The sequence below is a fragment of the Giraffa tippelskirchi genome, chromosome 7, assembly GCF_054371585.1.
Source record: "Giraffa tippelskirchi isolate mGirTip1 chromosome 7, T2T-mGirTip1v1.2.pri, whole genome shotgun sequence".
Lineage (NCBI taxonomy): Eukaryota > Metazoa > Chordata > Mammalia > Artiodactyla > Giraffidae > Giraffa > Giraffa tippelskirchi.
This window is the reverse complement of record NC_137281.1, coordinates 139,025,860-139,050,152: the sequence shown is the minus strand read 5'-3', so window position 1 is coordinate 139,050,152 and position 24,293 is coordinate 139,025,860. Positions and strand designations below refer to the sequence as shown.

Sequence of the window (24,293 nt, the reverse complement as noted above, 5' to 3'; positions counted from 1 at the left end):
TGGAAAATCACTTATTGTGATCTTTTTCTTTTACCCTTGACACTTTGAAGATAACATTAAAGTCAAAAAGATGCTTCAAAGACTGCTCAAGTTACAAAAAAAAAGGGTGTCATAAATAATGATTCTATAGCCCAGGGAACTTGTCAATGAAATTTGGGTCCATTTTCACCTTCATAGAAAAAAATCACCTTGAAAAATGTTATTGCTAACAGGCAATGATGTTTAAGTATGCACAGAACACACAATAGGTAAATGTAAATGTGTAGAAACTCCTTGTATGCATGGCGGTAGTGAAAAATCACATAGTAGAGTGCTTTTACTTATTTTTATAGACATACTTTAGTTAATAGGTATAATTTATACATAAATATTTACATAATTTTTACTTGAGTATACAATTTCCTAACAACTACTACAGAGTCTTCTGCTAATTAAACAATTTTAAATAACAAAGACTATCTTTGAAACACTAGCTAACAAGTACTAATAAACTTGCTAAGCTATCCAGGTGGAATATGATTACAGCAGTGTTTCTCAAACTTTAGTGTGCATCAGGATCTTATAGAAACCTTGTTAAACAATGATTGCTGGGCCATACCCAGAGATTTTGATTCAGAATGTATAGTCGGGGTCTCAAATTTTTCACTTCTAACAAGTTTCCAGGTAATGCTTGAGATCCTGGTCAGAGGACTATACTTTGAAAAACACACTGCAGACAGAAGAAATGAGATAGATTAATGATAATGTGCACAACTTGCTGTAATATTCATAATCACCTTATATTCAATTTTGTAAAACAGGCTGAAATAAATTTAATGATCCTTCATCAGAGCAAAATATAGACCTTGGTGAGGAGATAAATTAGGTAAAAATAGGCAGTTTAATGCCAACCAATTAAACTTTCCTGACTCTATTCACTAATGGCAGCCAACTACATAAATTTTATTTTACACTTTAAAAAATGGTTATAATAAACAATCCATATCTTGTCCCTATAAGTATCCCACGGTACAGAGAAGTTATCTTAATATATTTTTTCCTCAGGGCTATATATGATGAATAAAATTTACACAGAAGACTCTTAGGGATGTTCAAGGAACACAACTATAAATTTACTCTTTTGTCCCCTCAATTAAGAAGCACAGTGGAAGTACGAGTCACATTATTATAAGAAAGTGAAGTCGCTCAGTCGTGTCCAACTCTTTGCGACCCCATGGATTGTAGCCTATCAGGTTTCTCCGTCCATGGAATTTTCCAGGCAAGAGTACTGGAGTGGGTTGCCATTTCCTTCTCCAGGGGATCTTCCTGACCCAGGAATCGAACCAGAGTCTCCCACCACATTGTAGGCAGACGCTTTTACCGTCTGAGCCACCAGGGAAGTCAACTTTTATAAAGTCAACTTTTATTCTATTAACTGAAAACACTCATTTACATATTTCATTAATTTTATATTACTAATTACAAACATCTTTCAACCAATCACAACATATCAGTGAATCAACAATGTGACCAAATGGTTAAAGACTATTGCCACAAAGGAGAAGCTGCAACCAAGTAATGAAAATATTAATAGTTATTCCATTTTTACTTAGGAGATATATACCTATTTGTTATGTATTTCTTTTCCTTGGAGCTTTAGCTTTCTTAGATATTTATGTCTTTTTCCACTCCTAGAAGCAGAAAGCTTTTCAAAATGGAGATATTCCATTTTGTTTTTCAGTTAAGCTATATAATACTTAAGTAAGATCTGGTTATAATGAAAAAAATCAAAGGAGATGGTAAAATAAAAATCTAAGTACCACAGGCAAATTTATCTTCTAGTCCATTCAATAAACATGTACTTTGCAACGAGCATGAGATGCTGAGTGAACAGTCTCTTGTTTCCATTGTTCACCTCAGTTCCCATAAACTCCACTGAGTTAACATATCACCTGCTAGTTAAGATTTTACTGTTTAAAGATAAGTATTTTTGTATAGGGCATCCCGGGTGGCGCTGTGGTAAAGAATTCGCTGGTCAGTGCAGAGGAGTTTGATCCCTGGGTTGGGAAAATCCCTGGAGGATGAAATGGTAACCCACTCCAGTATTCTTGCATGGGAAATCCCAGGGCAGAGGAGTCTGGTAGGCTATGGTCCAGGGAGTCACAAGGAGTCGGACACGCCTGAGCGATCGGACACATTTCTTGTATAACATGGCCCTAAAGCAAGCCAACCAATTTATCTGACTCAACCATAGGATTTATTATAATGTTAGTTGTACAAATACATTGGGAGTGACTAAAAGATTTCTAAGTACTTTAACTATGAAAAATCTCACCCCATTTGTTAACATTTAGATCCCAACCCTTGTTAAAGAATCAAGTTGAGTACATGTACAGCAGTAAGTACTCCTTAGTGAGTACTTATTGAGTACTCTCCTTACTCAGTGAGTACTTTTTTGTATTTTTTTCTCATTTACCTAAATATTAATAATTTGATAGTCAAATTATCAAACAAAAAAATAAGGTAACTCAAATGAGGGAACTATTTTTTGTAAGAGATTTTTCACAAGAATAGCATTTATCTTTATAGTCTAATAAGTAGTCTATAAATTGCACTACTTTTTATCTCATTACAGGAAAATGTGAGAAAACAGTGGTATTTCTACAGATTATTAGCATTTTTATATATGCATTAGTATGCATTACACATTTATTCATTTTTGGCATTATGTGAAAAGCAATAAAGTTTATCTTTATTGTATATTGTTGGTTACATGTCTTTTAATCTATAGAGAACAAAATATTATTAATTCATGCTCTTCAAAAGTTGATATATAGATAAGGAAAAATACCCTGTTTCTCAAATATGAAGAAAGATGATCCAATTTGAAATTTCACTGAAAGGCTGTTGTCTGGTCAGTTAACTGGCAAATATATAACTCAGCCTCTTTATTCCAACTACTCTGGAATTCTGTTTTTTTTAATGTCATTAGTGGTATATAATATAAGTAGAAACATAACAGAAGCTACCTAAAAAAGCTATGTAAAAAATCTACACATTGGATTTCCACTTTATTAATGATCACACATAATTACTTAGTTTACTTACAGCAGTGTTTTTAATGCTCATATGACAATGTAAGTTAAGCTGTGCTCAAAAATCTTAAGTCAGAATAAAAGAAATAAGCTCCTACTTTAGCCTCATAAGTACTATTTGCAAATGACTCACTGACAACTGATTTTAGAAAAATTAAAACTTTGCTCTTTGCCTAAAGATGCAATAATTCTCACTGGTGGATTCTTTAGAAAAGTATCCACATTAGAAACGTGTAATTATCACATCTGAAGTTCTTTTTCAACAAAACTAGATTTTTACTAAAACAGGCACTTGTGAAAAAGGGAGAGAAAGAAAAAAATAAGTGAGGTAAAGGAGGCAGAATAAGTGGAAGAACTGCTAAGAAAAGAGAAAAACCAAAAATAGCTCATTCTTATTTTAAATATTATTATAAGGTGTTCCATTTTGTTTTCCCATACCACTCTCAGTTTTAAAATTACAGGCCAATTGGGAAATATGAAAATGAGTACAGTACTTCTCAAAAGCAAAGAAACCCAATATTGCTACTGTACTGAGATGACCTTAACTTAGAAGAAGTCCAATAGTAAAGATGAGAGAAAAATCTACATCCATATATATCTGGAGACTATGAACACGTTGTGCGTGCGCGCGTGCATGCCAAGTCACGTCAGTTGTGTCCTACTCTTTATGACCTTATGGACTGTACCCTGCCAAGCTCCCCTGTCCATGGGATTCTCTAGGCAAGAATACTGGAGTGGGTTGCCATGCCCTCATCCAGGGGATCTTCCAGACCCAGGGATCAAACCCGTGTCTCTTAATGCCTCCTGCATTGGCAGGAGGGTTCTTTACCACTAGCACCACCTGGGAAGCCCATGACATGCTGTAGTTTGAATTAAATAACTTTTTCTCTTATAGTTTTGCTCATCTAAAGATTGATTTTAAACCTAATAACCTCTCACTTTATGATCAGGCTTTTTATTCATCATCTATAACCTAATCGTCTTTCATTATTCACATGTTAAACAAATACCAGCTTTTGTTCCTGTGCTTCCAGAAATTTATCTCTCTTTCTCAGCTTTTCATTTGTAAAAAGGGGCAATGATATTTGTTATCCTTCTTATAAAACTAAAGTGTTAACACAATAAAGCAGTTTTTAGTTAACTAAAAGGATGTCATAATATTTTTAATGCTAGTATGATAGATAACGTTATATATTAATACAACATAAATTTATAAAGCCATGTAAAAGCTCTTATTTCTCTTACCACACTGAAAATATAAAAAGGAATACTATTATTAAGCAACATAGTTCAATAATAGGAGAAATATTCACATCAGAAGGTTTTATTTATGATGCCTTTCTTACAAAACATCTATAGATATTCTCTATTTAAATACTTAACAGATTCCTATATAACATAATACAGAAGAGATACTTTATTATCTTTTTGTAAGTGAAGAAACAGACTCACTAATAAATTTAATGAATAATGCAAAGCCACACAGTAAATCAATAAAACTTATGCTTGTAGAGTCCAATTCTGAAATTAATCCATTAAATCTAATTAAATCTAATTACTATGTGCTTTCAGTTTAAAAGGTGCTACACCCTATCAGACACAGAAAGGATCTTTGTACTTTGCTTAAATGCTACAGAATATAAAAATGCATACTATCATTCCTAACATGTAGCAAGTGCATAACAAATGTTGAGTACTGAGATTTGTACTAAAACACAAATCGAACGTCCGTCACCTTCCGTCACCTATGTCATGCAAGTTGCTACAGTTAAAGAAAGTGTAAAAATTGAACAGTTCTCTCAGAAGTAGTACAGAGTGGAAGTTATGGGCATGTTTGTTTTCGAATGTGTGTGAATTACCAGAAGATGTCTGAAGAATCCAAAATGCCAGCAATGATCTTGAAAACTTAATGAAGATTTATCAAGAAACAGCAGTTTTGGAGACACCAATTACCAGGAATATAGCCTTGGACATTACCATAAAACCTCCAAAGTAAATTGGGAAAAGAATGTGAGAAGATTATAGATGTATTTTGAAAAAAGAAGAGCTAACAGCACCTTCTGCATTTATGTTTTCAATCAAAGGCCAACAAAAAACAGCAATGTAATTATATACTTAAGCAAAGATGGAAAAATATAAGTAAGTATCAATAACTATTTGCGGTAAATAAATTGTTCAAACTGATAAGCCAAACAAATAAATATAATTTTCGAAAATTTCCATAACAACCATAAATTACAAATTAAGGCTGTAAAGGCAACATCAGCCTGACAAGAGGTCAGGATGGACTAAGATCCAGGATGCTGTAAAATAGGGGAACACAAAGAGGCAACATTGGACTCAAATTAATGCTCTGCTTCTAATACTTATCATAATCACTTAAAACAAACAATCATTATACTTTATAGCAGAAAAATCTACAAAAGTCTCAAAAAGGAAAGAACGAGAAATAAATAATTCAGTGAGTTACAACCTGGAAGACATTATTTATTAAATAAAATTGATATATTAGAAGAAAATCTTTACCTTTATTATAATGGAAAAAAAATCTCTTAACGAAGGACTTAAAAATAATGAGGCCCAATTTTGAAAAACTGTTCTAAAAAGAGGTGCAGCTATCCTATGCAAACAAAAAAGCTAAACTGTAGGAACGGAGAAAAGTTCATAAAAATAAAAAGTTCTTAAAAAGTTAAATAATAGCTCTTATATACACCCTTAACTTGAAACATAAAATATTTTATCCTTTGAGACTCTCCCAAGGAATCATAATTTACATGTGAGTGTACCCTTGTGTACACACACAAGTATACACACATACACATATACATTTTTTTTTCGGTATGGAACTTTGGGCTGACATCTTAGAATCAGAATCTTTAATTTAAGCTGTGAAGATCCCAAAATTTTTTCAGAACATCCAGACTATGGTACTGAATAACGTAACTATCCCAAAACTGCCTATATTTCCTTCAAGTCTGAGATTTAGAAGTCAAAATAGAGTCTATCCTTAAACACTTCATAAAACTGAGGATAACGTGTATGTGTGCATACACACAAGTACACGTCTCAGGACTGGAGTTCAGTTCTTAAGGTTAGGGTTATAGGCAACTGAACAGTTGACTTTATTAGGCAGCTGGTCGGAATAGGAAGGAAGAAGTTAGTTCTATCTACTGAAGTGAAGTGAAGTGAAAGTTGCTCAGTCCTGTCTGACTCTTTGCAACCCCAGGGACTATACAGTCCATGGAATTCTCCAGGCCAGAATACTGGAGTGGGTAACCTTTCCCTTCTCCAGGGGATCCTTCAACTCAGGGATCGAGCCCAGGTCTCCCACACTGCAGGCAGATTCTTTACCAGCTGAGACTGGCACTAAGCAAATTCCATCATCTAGTCAAGAATGAGAAGATATAACCATTTTTACCAACATGTAGACAACATACTGGAGAAAGCAATGGCACCCCACTCCAGTACTCTTGCCTGGAAAATCCCATGGACAAAGGAGCCTGGTGGGCTGCGGTCCATGGGGTCGCTAAGAGTCAGACACGACTGAGCGACTTCACTTTCACTTTTCCCTTTCATGCACTGGAGAAGGAAATGGCAACCCACTCCAGTATTCTTGCCTGGAGAATCCCAGGGACGGGGGAGCCTGATGGGCTGCTGTCTATGGGGTCGCACAGAGTCGGACACGACTGATGCGACTTAGTAGCAGCAGCAGCAGCAGACAACATACACAAAAATATACACATATATACTCCTGAAGCTGCTCATTTATTGGGTTGGCCAATACAACACTGCCTCTTTCAGTGCTACTTTGATGTTCATTTTAGCCCACATATACACTTTATTAAGTGTCTAACTGTTCTCTATCCAAATTTTAGAACAAGTTTATTAACAACAAGTGAATCTCAAAATAAGACACTTCACACATGTATGTCACAAAATGAAAACCTGTATAAAATAATTTCCAATATAACTTATTAATACTTTTAAGATATATTCTATTATCTGCTTTATTCCAATGTTGTTTAAAAGCCTGCTATCATTCCTATATAAGTGATCTGTCCTTTCTCTCTGGCTACTTTTAAGATTGTCTTGTTTTGTTTCTAAAGTTTTACTTTTATGTGGTTAGGCATCGATTTATTTCATTTATTCTTCTTGAGATACATTATATATTCAGGATCTGTATATTCATGTTTTTTTCATCAGTTCTGTAAATTTTACAGCCATCATCTCTTTAAATCATGTTCTTTCCTCCATTCTCTCCCTTGGGGGGTTTTGATATAATATATTTTGGACCTTTCATTTCACTCTCCATGCCCCATTTCTCTATTTTTGCCATTACATCATCTCTCTATGTGACAGTTCTGATATGAGGTAATTTCCTCAGGTACATATTTCAGTATGCTAATTCTCTCTTCTACTGCTTCAATCTGCTGTTTTGTCTGTCCTCAGATATAAATTTTTAACTTTTATTTTCTTATTTCTAAGAGTCCCATTTTCTCCCCATTTGATCATTCATAAATGATGGTCTCTTGTTATATTTTTATCTTTGCAAGTATGTCTTTGTTCTTTGGATATTTCATCATACACTAGTTAACCCTGGATTGCCAGGGACAGTTTGATATACTTCTGCTGTGTTTGCATCCTTTCTGGTTTAGTATTTGTCCTAAACAAATTCCCCCAGTATGAGCAACAAATAAGAATGGTCACCTAAGTCTCCTCTGTCTTACATTTTGTATTTGACAGTTCTGGCAGTCATCTTTTCACTCCACCTATTAATTAATGGTTTAGCTGCCTTACTTGTGCTTGGAGAGGTTATATGTCCTTTGACAGGATATGCCTCAAAGGGTATGTTCTTTTACTGGGCCAAGTTTTTCCATAGTGGGAAGGTATTTCAAAATACCAAATTAAAATGTATTTAGAAATCTATATTCAGAAAAAAAATTAAAGCTATTAATAAAAAGCATTTAAGTCATAAAAACATTTGCCTTTTCCTAATCTTAAAATGACCATATATTTTTTCAGTTAAAATCTCATCTTTGTATTAAGCTTCCTTGGTGGTTCAGCCTGGATCTGCCTGCAATGCAGGATACACAGGTCTGATCCTGGAGTCGGGAAGATCCCCCGGAGAAGGAAATGGCAATCCACTCCAGTATCCTTGCCTGGGAAATCTCATGGACAGGAGAGCCTGGTGGGGTACAGTCCATGGGGTCGCTAAAAGTCAGACAAGACTTAGCAACTAAACAACAACAACTTAATTAAAAATCACCATTTTACGCTCTTATTAAACACCTGCAATATGCAAAATGCTGTGGTCCTAAATATTCTAACACAAACCCGGAACTATGAAATTTGAAGACAGATTTTCTGGTAAATAAAATAAAAGCTTTCTACAGATGGTCTTAAGTTTTCTTTTTATTTACTAATCAACATGAGAAACAGGACATCTAAAAAGGCTTTTACGTTCTACCCTTCTTTTAAGATTGATCTTAATTTTCACCAGAAGGCATCCAGTTGGGGAATGAGAAAAGAATTTAACTTATAAGAGATATTTTCTTTCAGAACATTTGTTCAAGATCTCTATAATGAGATTATTACCTTTGAATGCATAGTAAGAACACATCTATTACTATAATATGGTTATGAATAAACCAAAGAAAAATTGATTCATAAACATCTAAAATGTTTTTACGCTGTTGATGTAAAATTATTTTTATTTCTTCATAAATACTAAACATTACAAGAAATCTAAAAGCATTCAGAGACAAATACAAAAGTCTTCAGTGGTTTGTATTTTATAAATATCCATATATCTAACTAGTAAACTTTTCAGGTATTGATTTTGATGTTTATGGAATTATACACTATTAAACATACATGAAGGAGCTTTGTACCAAATAGTTTCTGTATATGAGGCAATTGACTTCACTCAGTGTTCTCTCTCACTTCACTAGATCTTCTGTGCTACACATGTATTGTGTTAGTTCTTGTCAGCAAGACAAGAAATAACTTGATATAGGAGACAAGGGGAGAAAAAGAGATAAAGAGTTTCAGAGACTGGTTATTAGCACCTGCTATTGTCATTACTGGTATTCAAGGTATTGAATATGATCTACTGTTCTTCAACAGAGAAAGGAAAAATAAGAAAAAGAAAAATTACATGACAACTTGCTTGTTAGGAGTAGTTGCCTACAAACAGTCTCTTGATTGCAAAGACATTTAGAAGATCTTCTTATTAAATATAAAAAGAACTTGAAGTCGAATAAAAGTATGACAGAAATATTGCCTTTTCAGGTTAACCTTTGCCAAAGAAATATATTATACAACTTTGTTTCCAACTGAAGCTTTTCTCAAAATAAAGACAGAATTTCAGATGTCACAAGGAAAGAAAAAAGTATATTTATTACTAATAAAACAAGCTGAATAAAATGATTTAGTCATATTTTTCTTTATTCTAGATCTCATACTTTAAAATATCTATTTTTTTTTCACTAAATATATTTTTCATAATGAATCCAAGTAAAGCAGAATTTTTAAAAATTGTTCATCATTGTTAAAAAAAAAAAGTTAAATCTGAATGTAAGTTTTATTTTACTGCTCTTCCCCTGACATGTGAACTTTGATCTTCCCATAGCTGTATTGTCAACATAAATAACTTTAGTAGGACATCATCAGGGGTTGGGAGAAAAAACAGGTTACTGAAACTTATCTTAAGTGTAGCACTTTAAAGAGATTACTTTAAAGGAATCACTGAAGTACTGACCAATAGGAAAGAAAGTAATTGATCTCAAGTTTGAAGGCACATATCAAGTTAGGGAGGACAAATTCCAAGTTCAAATGACTACTTAATCAAATCCATAAAGAAAACTGTGAATATCAACTGAAATTCCTGACACCCAGAATTCAAGTGAGCTTTAGTTGACAGTGAGAATAAATTAAATTAACAAACATTTTCTGTGTTAGTATACAGTTGTTATCTCGGAGTGTGTAATCCCTCATTGTTCTTGCAATTAATTCAAGAACAACCTCTTGAACACTAATTATCTATTTATCTAGCCATTCTCTATTCTTTCACTATAAAACCAATAAACTTGGTTTTAGGTAACCTTGTATATTAACAGCTACCAAATCACTAATCTGTCACTGAAGGCCCTAGGTTTTAAAATTAAAGAGATTCTTATTGGCATTTAGACTATTATCAGAATCCTTTAGCTGTGACAAGATATTAAATAGAGACATTCTTAATCCTGAACCAATAATGCCTGTAAGAGGCAAAAGGATTCCCTCATATGCAATCACTCTGACTTTGAACATTTTCCCTGAATAATTAGAAGAAAAAAACAAAAATTTGTGGATGATATTAGAAATGCATGTTTTGCAAAATGCCTTTTCCCCTCTTCTGGAAAATAAGTTCCTTGAGAGCAAGGCCTTTTGTGTTACAGACACCTAACCGGCTGGCTGTATAGCACAGAGTTAAGCCTTTTTCAATAGATTCTAAGAGAATTGTTAGATGTACTGAATTAATTTCTCTCTTATTCATATAAATAGTACTAGTTTACATATCACCCTTGAGAGAACTGAGACAACAGTCACTCAAATCATTTTCTGTGTTTGATAATTTAGATGAGGAACCTTGGCTAAAATCACCAAAAGTTTATTGAGTTAACAAGGGAAAACATTATCATCTAAAGGACTGAAAGTCTTTTTTCTTAAACCCATTATTAGTGCATTTTTAACTACTCTAGCTTTAAACCCCTTGATGACAAAGAACAATCCTTTCCAATCTTTGTAACTCCTTTAAGGTCTAAGACACTATGATGTAGAGTTCAATTTAGGTAGAAAGCTAGGTATTCAGAACTGAAGACCACTAAATTGAAACAAAATTAAAAGACATTTGCTCCTTGGAAGAAAAGCTATGACAAGCCTAGACAGCATATTAAAAAGCAGAGAGATTACTTTGCCAGCAAAGGTCCATCTAGTTGAAGCTATGGTTTTTCCAGTAGTCATGTATGGATGATAGAGTTGGACATAAACTGAGTGCTGAAGAATTAATTGATGCTTTTGAACTGTGGTGTTGGAGAAGACTCTTGAGATTCCCTTGGACTGCAAGGAGATCCAACCAGTTCATCCTAAAGGAAATCAGCCCTGAATATTCATTGGAAGGACTGATGCTGAAGCTGAAGCACCAATATTTTGGCCACCTGATGAGAAGAACTGACTCATTTGAAAAGACCCTGATGCTGGGAAAGATTGAAAGCAGGAGGAGAAGGGGACAACAGAGGATGAGATGGTTGTATGGCATCACCGACTTGATGGACATGAGTTTGAGCAAGCTCTAGGAGTTGGTGATAGATAGGGAGGCCTGGTGTGCTGCACTCCATGGGGTCACAAAGAATTGCACATGACTGAGCAGCTGAACTGAACTGCATTCCTGTTACCATTACTGGTTCCTATAAATATAACCTGGTTGCCTCATCTCAGGTCCATTAACTTTAAACCCTGCCTTTCAAATACTTATCTCTTCTCTTCTTTTAAAGTCTGCATTATTTCATTTCAAATATTTTTTAAGTTCAGCCTTCTCCAGAATCACTTTTGCTTTCCTCAAACCTCCAATATTTGTGTTATTTCAATTTTTTCTCCCTTTTATTCTTACAATAGAGGATCTTCTAAATCTCACTTGGCTTCTGTGGCCTTTCTAAAAGTTTATAATTTCCTCTACTCCTAATAAAGTATCTTGGACTTGTTATCATGCTAATGTTGTATCATGTAAATGATGTAGTTTCCCTGATGTCTTTGCTACTAATTTAATTTCTCCTTAGACAAAAGTATTAAATGCTACTGAATTCACTTCTAAGTAAATACCCGAAAGGATGGAAAGAAAAAAGGTACTTGCACAACAATGTTCATAGCAGTATTAATAGTCAAAAGATGAAAACAACTCAGGTATCCCTTGGCAGATGAAGAGATAAACTATTGTATATGTATACAATGGAATATTCTTTAAAAATGAATGAATGTGTGATATATGATACAACATGAATCAACCTGAAAATATTAATGCTAAGTGAAATAAGTCAGATAGAGAAGGACAAAAATTGTATGATTCCACTTATATGAGGTCCCTAGAATGGGCAAATTCTGAGACAGAATGTAAAATAGAGGTTACCAGGGGGTGTGGGAAGGAGGAATGGGGAGTTACTGTTTAATGTTCAGAGTTTCTATTTGGGATTTTGAAAAAGTTCTGGAAATCTATAGTGGTGATGGCTATACAGAATAGTGAAGTATTTAATGCCACTGAATTGTACACTTAAAAATGATTAAAGTAGTAAATTTTATCTTGTGTGTATTTTATACAATAAAAAAATCTACTGAAATAATTTTCTTGATGTTCCTAGAGCAGTCCTTTGCTTCACATTAATTTTACCTCTATTACTAAAACAAAAGAAAAAGGAGAAGAAGAACCAACTATCCATACCTTTTTCTCTATTCCCTGTTTATCACTCTCTTTTTAGCTTTCCCCTATTCCTTTTCCCTCTCATTTTTTGAAAAATTAAATAAAATTTAATACGGATACTCAGCATTTTCCACACTTCAGGCACAATGATGTGGATACATATGCACATAGAACTGTTCAAGTCCACATACACACACATGCATGCATGTAAACACTCCCCAATTTAAATCTCCTTAGATTCTTGAAACTGAAAATTTCACAATTCTTCTCCACTTCTTGTTTGATCTTGTCATTCATTTAAATATAAAGGAAAAAGACAATAAGCTTTACATGCAGATAATTTTTATTTCAATTTTTTCTAGATGCCAAATACTAATATCAATTTTAAAAGTTTACCTACACACAAGAAAAGACAGTCAAAAAATTTAGGAGGGAAAGATAAATGCATCAAAAGGATCTCTAAATGATAGTATATAAATTATGGAGTGGCAGAGAAATGATATTCTCAGGAAAAAATGGAGCAGAGTGGAAAGTTACTTTAATCTTACCTACAAAGAACTATAAGACAATTAAATTTATTATTTTAAGAGATGATACTTTCAAGTTTCAAAAAATCATTCTGGTCTTAACTAGAAAGGATAAAGGTAACAGGAGCAATTTATCCTCATGAAGCCCTGAAAAAATCAGGGAAAATTAATTATAAAACAAATTTAGTATATGGAAAATTAGTGATAGATCCCACATACAAAGAACAAAAAGCACATAGTATGTGATATTAAAAGGCAACTGAAGCAGAGATGATAAATGATTTAGAAAAAAAAATCTATTCCTAAATAGAAGGAAGAACGTGGAGTTGTATAAAACAGTAGAAAAGATGGTGGTAGTGAATTTAAGTCAGTTTAGGAGTAAATTGGACTGGACTTAAATAGTAAAGGATTTTCCATTGGTAAGATATGTTTGGACAATAAGTAGGCAACACTTCTCTTGGAAATAAATTTCTGATCAGGATTACAAGACAACAGATGAACACCACCAGTGATTTATTGGATGCACAGAAGTATAAAGGAGGCAATATAAAGGACCAAACAGCAAGTTGCAAGGCTGAGTACATAGGCGATAAATGCAATGTCTCAAGTCAAGTAATTGGGCAGCCATGTGCAACAAATAGGTAGAGAACAGTAGTCAAGCATATTCAGTCAGCAGTCCAACTTAGTGGCACAAGGCAAGTGGAGATAGGTAACAGAAGTGTTAAACAATCTGAACCTACTTATAATATTACAGGCATAGATTGGGTAGGGCAAGATCAGGCAGACAGACAGCATAGCATTTGGAAGGCCACGGTAGAGGAGAATGGTAGGAGAGCAGATAAACAATGTTGGGCACTCTGAAAATGTTAAAATAGCAGATGAATATGTAGTACCAGGCCATTTGCTGATGGACAAAGCACCAGTGAGTGAAGAATGCAAATCATTCAGCAGATAAGTAATGGGGGCAAAAAGTAGAGACAAAAAATCAAAGGCAGTCACACAGGAAGACAGAACAGCAAAGAAGCGATGACAGATCATCAGAAGCAGTTGGGTAGGGTAGTGAAAAGCTGTCAGCAGGAGAACAAAACACCATTCAGGAAAAGATGAGATTAAGAGTGAAGCAGTCTCCTGAATGGAGTGTCTTCCATCTAGGAAATAGTCATCAATAAGCTGCACATGAGAATCCATAAGAGAAACAGCACATAAATGGAGAGAGCAGATGGATCTGAACTCTACTGCCCAGGGATACGAAATGACCCTAGAACATAGATACATAACAATCCACAAGGAAATCAAACAAATGGGATAAATGGGTCCAAGCATTTTTTATGATGATAAAATAAATCAAAACACTAAAAATTATTAATCTGGAAATGGTTGGCTGGGATTGAAGTCTTCGCTTACCCCTTTCTGGAGCCCACAAAATGGGAATGTTGGGAATTTCTGCAGCAGAAAAACAGAAGAGAAAAGGGATTTCTGACTCCCAGTTTGAGGAAAGCAGGTCAACTTTAGGGCTGTACAAACTGGTTCGGGGAAATAGGAACCAGTCTGAACCTTCTCCCTTCCTCAGAATCAAGCCACTCCTGAGGTTTGGGAAAGGTTTAGGAAGCCCTCACCCCATCAATCCCCACAACCTCCCCTTTCACACTTACCTCCAGTGCAAACAGTTTCCAGCAAGGAGGTACTTGGGAAAATTCACTCTCATATTTACACCATGGCAAAATTTCAGGATAGCCAACTAATGGTCCTTCCTGTATAGGCCAGGTTCCTGTTCAAAGGGATCCCTTCCGCCCTTTGTGAGTGAGCAGAGGGGCCAGGTTACTAGAAACCACCTACCTCTTTGAAAGTGGATGAGAAAGGAAGCAGGGGTAGTAATAAAATAAATAGTAGTATTAGTAAGTACCTTGATGATCTCATCAGTTGTCATGAATTTTAATTCCATTAAGATGCTGATGACTCTAAAAAAATAGTATCTTTAGCCCAGACTTCTCTCAACTCCAGATGCACATATTTAACTGCCAGCTTAACATCTCCATTTGGATATCTAAAGGCAGTTAGAAATTTCTATGACCAAAGTAAAACTCCTGATCTTCCTCCTCAAACCTACTCTTCCCACAGTCTTCTCCATTTCAGTAAATGGCAAGCCCATTCTTCTAACTGCCCAAGTCAAAGTCCTGGTATCTACACGGTAGGCACTCAACATATTTGAATCTAACAAGTGTTAGTTTCTATAGGGCAACTCCTTTTTCTTATTAAGTTCTCAGAAAATTCTTCTGAAAAGTTCTGACTTAAATTCTCTGAACACTCTTACACACTATGAGTTTTGAATAACAGAGCAGATGCGTGTACACAGTAGTTAGGAATGTTCTAAAATAGAGGTTGGCTTAAAGCTTAACGTTCAGAAAACTAAGATCATGGCATCTGGTCCCATCACTTCACGGGAAATAGATGGGGAAACAGTGGAAACAGTGTCAGACTTTATTTTTTTGGGCTCCAAAATCACTGCTGATGGTGATTGCAGCCATGAAATTAAAACACGCTTACTCCTTGGAAGGAAGGTTATAGCCAACCTAGATAGCATATTTAAAAGCAGAGATATTACTTTGCCAACAAAAGTCCGTCTGGTCAAGGCTATGGTTTTTCCAGTGGTCATGTATGGATGTGAGAGTTGGACGGTGAAGAAAGCTGAGCGCCGCAGAATTGATGCTTTTGAACTGTGGTGTTGGAGAAGACTCTTGAGAGTCCCTTGGACTGCAAGGAGATACAATCAATCCATCCTAAAGGAGATCAATCCTGGGTGTTCATTGGAAGGACTGATGTTGAAGCTGAAACTCCAATACTTTGGCCACCTCATGCGAAGAGTTGACTCGTTGGAAAAGACCCTAATGCTGGGTAGGATTGGGGGCAGGAGGAGAAGGGGACGACAGAGGATGAGATGGTTGGATGGCATCACCAACTCGATGGACATGGGTTTGGGTAGACTCCGGGAGTTGGTGATGGACAGAGAGGCCTGGCGTGCTGAAATTCATGGGGTCGCAAAGAGTCGGACATGACTGAGCGACTGAACTGAACTGAACTGAACTGAACCACAGCCAATGGGACAAATCTTGCCTGCCACTTGTTTTTTGCATGCCCTGCATTCTAATGGTAATCTTCAAATGTTTAGATGATTAAAAAACAACTCAAAGAAGAGTAATACTTCATGACATGTGAAAATTATGAGAAAGCCAATTTTAGCGTCCATAAATAAAGTTTTACTGGGGGCACAGCAGGGCCCATTTATTGATATCATCATATAGCAGCTTCTGTGACAGGCTGGCATAGTTGAGTAGTTATGATAGAGACTATAAAGCCCACAAAGCCTAAAATATTTATTATCTCTAAATATTTACTTCCTCTAAAGAATAAGTTTGCTGATCCCTCTTCTAAGGTATCTTATATTTAGAAGGCAAACAGTAACAACTGAAGTATGAATAAAGTTAAACTAGAGCATTATTTTTAGTACTGCTGCTACTATTGCACACGATACACCCATGCGGGAAGGTGCATTTATATTAGGATTGGCTTTCAGTATTATATAAAAGCAGATCTCTCATTCCTCTAATTATTAGTATTTAATACTGATAGTGATATTCATTCATCACCCCACAGAGCAGTCTTATCTTAAGGGGCAGGATACACTATAGCCTTGAAAAATACTAGAAAGGAAATATATCAGAAAGGGAAGTAAGTAGGAACCACAAATAGAACTTATATCAAAGTATGCATATCATATAATTAGCCAAACCTCTAAATATCATGTTTAACAACAGTGGGAAATTAGTATAATGTGAACCTCTTTGAATTTCATCAATACGGTTATACTAAAGTGTCCTCTGTTATAATTTAGGTCTCCTATAAATTACAGTGTTGAATGTTTTGAGAGTGTGAGAAACATTATGATAAGATTGCATTTTTTTATGGCAATGCCGCACAGCATGTGGGGTCTTAGTTCCCCAAACAAGGATCTAACCCATGCCCCCTGCATTGGAAGTGGGGAGTCTTAACCACTGGACCACCAGGGAAGTTCCATTTTTACGCAATATTCAAAACTAAGTTATTCTGTCATTGCTTCAAATGCCTACATTTTGCAGAAAAGCATTTAAAAAAATTTTTAAACTATTCAAAATCACCTCCTAATCAAAACTGACCTATCTTCTCCTCTTATAAAGTTTAACCCAGAGGATTATTACATGCAAGAGTAACATATCATATGCTGCAATCAAACTTATAGGAAGGAGTGAAGAGGTAGGGGACAAACACTTAAATTACCCCAATGACATTCATCACTATAATGTTATCTTCACAGAACATTATAATATATTGCATCTTATTAATTGGTCCTTCCAGCACAATCAATTGCTTCTTCTGCATTGTTGCCTTTGATATTTGACGTCTGTGTGTCTCTCTCTGAGAAACTGGTAACATTTCATTTTCAAATGTCATACTTACAACAACTTTACTGCTTCTGTCTTCTCAGCACCTTTTAAAGGAACTTGGATACTTCCTGTAAATTCTCAGTTGTGTGCCTGTTATTAAGATTTTCTGAAATGGTTACTCCCTCTGTTGGATATTTGTCTGTCAGTCTTTAATAGCACCCATGGTCTTCACATGGACATCACCAGATGGTCGACACCAAAATCAGATTGATTATATTCTTTGCAGACAAAGATGGAGAAGTTCTATACAGTCAGCAAAAACAAGACGAGGAGCTGACTGTGGTTCAGATCATGAACTCCTTATTGCCAAATTCAGACTTAAATTGAAGAAAATGGAGAAAACCACTAGGCCATTCAGGTATGACCTAAATCAAATCCCTTATGACTATACAGTAGAAGTGAGAAATAGATTTAAAGGACGAGATCTGATAGAGAGAATGCCTGATGAACTATGGATGGAGGTTCATGACATGGTACAGGAGACAGGAATCAAGACCATCTCCAAGAAAAAGAAATGCAAAAAAGCAAAATGGCTGTCTGAGAAGGCCTTACAAATAGCTGTGGAAAGATGGGAAGCGAAAAGCAAAGGAGAAAAGGAAAGATATACCCATTTGAATGCAGAGTTCCAAAGAAGAGCAAGGAGAGATAAGAAAGCCTCCTCAGCGATCAATGCAAAGAAAGAGAGGAAAACAATACAATGAGAAAGATTAGAGATCTCTGCAAGAAAATGAGAGATACCAAGGGAAAATTTCATGCAAAGATGGGCTCAATAAAGCACAGAAATGGTAGGGACCTAAAAGAAGCAGATGATACTAAAAAGAGGTGGCAAGGATACACAGAAGAACTGTACAAAAAAGATCTTCACGACCCAGATAATCACAATGGTGTGATCACTCACCTAGAGCCATACATCCTGGAATGTGAAGTCAAGTGGGCCTTAGGAAGCATCACTACGAACAAAGCTAGCGGAGGTGATGGAATTCCAGTCGAGCTATGTCAAATCCTGAAAGATGATGCTGTGAAAGTGCTGCACTCAATATGCCAGCAAATATGCAAAACTCAGCAGTGGCCACAGGACTGAAAAAGGTCAGTTTTCATTTCAATCCCAAAGAAAGGCAATGCCAAAGAATGCTCAAACTACCGCACAATTGAACTCATCTCACACGCTAGGAAAGTAATGCTCAAAATTCTCCAAGCAAGGCTTCAGCAATACATGAACCATGAACTTCCAGATGTTCAAGCTGGTTTTAGAAAAGGCAGAGGAACCAGAGATCAAATTGCCAACATCCGATGGATCATCGAAAAAGCTAGAGAGTACCAGAAAAACATCTATTTCTGCTTTATTGACTATGCCAAAGCCTTTGACTGTGTGGATCACAATAAACTGTGGAAAATTCTGAAAGAGATGGGAATACCAGACCACCTGACCTGCCTCTTGAGAAACTTGTATGCAGGTCAGGAAGCAACAGTTAGAACTGGACATGGAACAATAGACTGGTTCCAAATAGAAAAGGAGTATGTCAAGGCTGTATATTGTCACCCTGCTTATTTAACTTATATGTAGAGTACATCATGAGAAACGCTGGGCTGGAGGAAGCACAAGCTGGAATCAAGATTGCTGGGAGAAATATCAATAACCTCATATATGCAGATGACACCACCCTTATGGCAGAAAGTGAAGAAGAACTAAAGAGCTTCTTGATGAAAGTAAAAGAGGAGAGTGAAAAAGTTGGCTTAAAGCTCAACAGTCAGAAAACTAAGATCATGGCATCCAGTCCCATCACTTCATGGCAGATAGATGGGGTAACAGTGGAAACAGTGGCTGACTTTATTTTTCTGGGCTCCAAAATCACTGCAGATGGTGACTGCAGCAATGAAATTAAAAGACGCTTACTCTTTGGAAGGAAAGTTATGACCAACGTAGACAGCATATTAAAAAGCAAAGACATTACTTTGTCAACAAAGGTCCGTCTAGTCAAGGCTATGGTTTTTCCAGTAGTCATGTATGGATGTGAGAGTTGGACTATAAAGAAAGCTGAACACCGAAGAATTGATGCTTTTGAACTGTGGTGTTGGAGAAGACTCTTGAGAGTCCCTTGGACTGCAAGGAGATCCAACCAGTCCATCCTAAAGGAGATCAGTCCTGGGTGTTCACTGGAAGGACTGATGTTGAAGCTGAAGCTCCAACACTTGGGCCACCTGATATGAAGAGCTGACTCATTGCTAAAGACCCTGATGCTGGGAAAGATTGAGGGCAGGAGGAGAAGGGGACGACAGAGGATGAGATGGTTGGATGGCATCACCGACTCGATGGACATAGGTTTGGGTGGACTCAGGGAGTTGGTGATGGACAGGGAGGCCTGGCATACTGCGGTTCATGGGGTCGCAAAGAGTCGGACACGACTGAGCGACTGAACTGAAGTGATGGTCTTCCCAAGTTCCAGCATGAGGAAATAATACTAGTAAAATTACGAGAATAATTGCAAAGTTTATTTCGTTATTTGAATCAATTTTCTTACTCCCTATCGGTTTCCTTTTAGGCATGGCAATAACATGAAGTCACAGATATTCTGCTCTAATTCAGTGATATAATTCTAAGAAGCTCAGAGGACTTGACAGATATAAGTCATCATATGACATTTTGTGTGAAAAGCGACTTTAAGTCTTTCTCATGGATGAAGATCTAATAAGGGAAGATGAATTCACATTCTTGATTTCAGACAATAAGAAAGGAAACTTCTGAAATCTTCATTCCTGAAACTATATCTCTAGATAACACACCTTTAGTATTTTATATTAATATTTGCAAAATATTTAATGATGTTTTCTTGTCAATGTCTTAGCATATACTTTACAGAACTATCCTAGTATGCCGGCCTCTGTTCATTTTATGGGAGTAGATTGTAAAAGGGTGAAGTAGAACACTGATTTCAAGGTTTTATTTCTCTGATAAATTCAAGGTAAAAATAAATATTTAGCATGTCATCTCTGCTGCTTTTTCCTTTCCCACAACTATTCTATTGTATACCTTAGGTCCTATCTTGCTCGATTTTTTCCCCAGAGAAAAATTCTGTCAATACTTACTCAACCATTATCTTTTACTGTGTAAGCTAAAGTTCTATTTAGATTATAGGTAATAATAGGAAATATTTGTGTAGTAAACAAATGTTGCTTTTGGTGTTTTACTTACATTAACCTACATAATATAACTACCCTATGAAGTAGGTACACTTATATTCTCCATTTTACACATAAGAAAAATGAGTAAAGCAAGTTGTGAAAGGTTATACACTAGTAAGAGGTGAATCAAAGATTCAAATTCAAGTTGTCTGAGCTCTTAACCACTATGTTATGCTGCCTCACAAACAGTTATATGAGCAATGCTACTTTTCTAGTGAAAGCTTTAATTAGACATAGAATTTACCATAAAAAGTATATTTGTACTCATTTGCTTACTGATTGATCTCTTTTCCCCATCAGGACCCCCCCTAAAAGCTGAGAACATGTTCTGATGCAGAGTAAGCATACAATTAAGAAATGTACTTAAGGGAAAAATGAAGACAGGATTTCATTTATGGGTTCTTCATATACGAAATGTTTCTTTTTTCCTTATGCTTGAAATTCCTAAATCCCCACCTCAAAGAGCAATGTTCGCTTCACTCTGCCGTGTTGCTATGTGGAATAGGGGCCTAACAACACAGGATTTTTAAATGCAGCGTCACCTCTTGCTCTAATCATCTAAATGGTTTAATGTTATACCAGTTACTTCTCAATTGGGATAATTATACTAAGGAGCTTTTCCTTTTAATGTATAAATAAAACAGAGGGTGAATGTCTTGGGTAAGGGGGCAGATTTGGACTTACAAGTAATTAGAATTACACAAACAAGGGACTCTCACATGAAAGAATATGCGATTGAGGTGTTCACACAAGGTCTGGCTGGGAATGATAAAAGGGTCACGTTAGGACTTTTAACACAATGGCTTTTGAATTCTCCTCAAACTCTGAGATACTGTGATTTCTCTATTATTATATAGTGATTTTATATAAAACATTAGGCCAACTCAAGGATAAGACACAGCACTGACAAAAAAAAAAAATCCATGATAAAAAAATTTTCTCGATGTCTTGATTATCAGACACATGCTATGTGCTAAGTTGTTCTGTCGTATCCAACTCTTTGTGGCCTCCTGGACCGTAGCTCGCCAAGCTCCTCTGTCCATAGAATTTTCCAGGCAAGAATACTAGAGTGGGTTACCATTTCCTTCTCCAGGGGACCTTCTGGACCCAGGGATTCAACCTGAGTCTCTTAGGTCTCCTGCATTGGCAGGAGGGTTCTTTACCATTGGCACCACCTGGGAAACCCTGGATTTTAAGTATTGACTGAAAAGGTTTCTGAACAACAAAACTGGAACTTGGTGCTTCACAGCAGTTTACATTTTACATACAAATAACGGTACTAGGTTTGTAGCTTACATCAGGACTCCAAAAAACAAAGCAAAAACCAGGGCATAGAAACAATCTTCAAAAATACTGATGCTAGTCTTATTGGGGAATGTACATTTGAGTAAGTGCCAGTTTTCAAAAGGATCTACTTATAGAAAGCTTTGATGACATGATTTTATGGCATGTATTTGTTGATAGTTGTCCTGTGAATTTTGGCTTCTAAGGAATCGCTGTTGCTGTTTTTCATCTCCAGAGACAGTACTACTCTAACTGTTCTAAGAAAGAGATTAAAATAACATAGTTCCAGTTTATCCATCCTTCTTTGTAAAGTGAATCCTCTGCTCTAGCCAGGAAGATTTTCTTAATTTTATCTTTCTCATAGCTTGATCATACATTTCCCTTTCTTTCTTACTCCCATCAGTAATGTCTTCTCTCCAAATCTAAGTTCTATTTCTCTCCTTCAATTTTAGCTTAAATTCTACTTGTACAAAAATTTCACTGATTGCTCAGTTCTCTCTTAATCTTTCCCTTTAAAGAATTTTTTTGGTCTAAATTGGCTGAACATTTCTGGTACTAAGTTTATATTGCTTTGATTTGTCAGGTGACTATTTTAGGAATACACATAGTTTAGCATTTATTCAATAAAGCCTAAGATGCTTGATAAATACTTGTTAAATTGAACAAAGACTCTAAATGTTTTTTAGCACACTGGTAGGTCATAAATGTGCCCAAGCTCTAAGACATATACTACTCAATATTAGATAATGCACAATACATATAAACTCCAGATAAAAAGGACTATTACTAACAACTATCCTGAATGCTACATATTTGGGCCATTTCAAGCCATAGTCCAAAAATTTTAAACTTAAAGAGGAACAAAATAAATAGATTCAGACAGGATATCAGGAGAGGTACTTAATGCAATCACTCGTAATCCACATATAATATAAACTGTAGACATTCTTATTCTCATTCATTTGCCCATGCCCTAAATTAGTAGTGGGAAAATTAAGGACTAACATCCTTAATTTTTAGACATATCCATCAGGTATGTTAATAGCTAACAACAGGTATCAGAGTACAATGATTAGCAGCAGAAATACTTCGGATTATCACATTAAATTAGAGGTAATAGGTAATATTATTAATTAAATGTGGAAGAAAAAAGTAAAGGAAAAAAAGGACATTTAATGAGGATCTACAAAGATGCCAGGCTTTACAAGAGATCCTTTTACATGCATTATTGTCACTTACTAGCTTGGATAACCCTGGACCAGTCAATTAATTGATTTGTCCCAGTTTCTCCATATTTAAAATAGATACAACACTAGGCTCAATGGTTGTTTTGAAGACTAAATGAATTAAAATTAAATGAGTTTAAAATAGCTCCTGACACATAGTAAGTGCTATATACATTTGCTAATTATTATCATTGACTACTTTTATTATCTCAATTATTAGAAGAAACAACCTGGAGAGGTGTGCATTAGCTAACTGAGTGGATGAGTAAACTGAAGTCAGAACAGTTTAATTTGCTTTAATTTCATAATTAGTTAGTGGTAGAAGTAAGATTCAAAGTCAGGTCTGTCTGACTCTACAGTGTTAGTATTTTATTTATATATATATATACACACACACACACACACATATATATATATGAGAAAGATACATTACATCCCAACATATTTAGACAAAGGTAAGACATAAAAACATATTTCCCACATCCAGAACTATTTCAAAAAAATAAGAAAAAGAGATCCCCCAAAACCCATAAAATATAACCTTATTTGACAATAAAGGGACAGTATATTTTTTTGAATCTGGTTTTTTAAATTTCCAGTATAAGTTTCTAATATTCTGCTTTCTTACCAATTTCATATTGTTTAGTTATCCTATTTATACAGAACAATTTTAATCTCAAAATTTTATTGTAGTATGGTTACTTTTAGTTTTATCATGTATAATAGGTACTTTACTTTAGTCATAACAATTTTAGAATTAAAAAATAAATATTCATACAGTTCTACAGTATTAGTATATGATATTTTAGGGAAATAATCTTTTCTAGAGATATTGATATGTACTTGAAATCAATTATATAATTTAAATGACCTGAAGAGGGATCAAATTTTCTTTCAAAAACAGAAATTATTATGGGACAGGATGTTTTGCTATGCCTCTGCTATAATGTAAAAGAGTTCTTCTGATCCTTAAAATGTTCAGTATTAACTATAAGGTGGTACTTTTAAATGTAGATTTTTCACAAGTAACAAATTAAGAATAATTAACTCAGTAACTCAGGTCAATTATGTCT

General features: G+C 35.3%; 1 protein-coding gene across 19 annotated transcripts in view; it reads right to left on the bottom strand.

Annotated features, from left to right (window-relative positions):
* Window positions 1–24,293, bottom strand: part of GPHN (gephyrin) — a 525,210-nt gene that overhangs the window by 267,189 nt on the left and 233,728 nt on the right. For 4 of the 19 annotated variants that reach the window (XM_081513368.1, XM_081513372.1, XM_081513375.1 and 1 more), the window contains exon 5: window positions 14,457–14,495. The exons of the other annotated variants lie outside the window; for them this stretch is intronic. In XM_081513368.1, coding sequence (XP_081369494.1) covers window positions 14,457–14,495 — 39 coding nt within the window. The remainder of the gene's footprint in view (window positions 1–14,456; window positions 14,496–24,293) is intronic. 19 annotated transcript variants of the gene reach the window in all.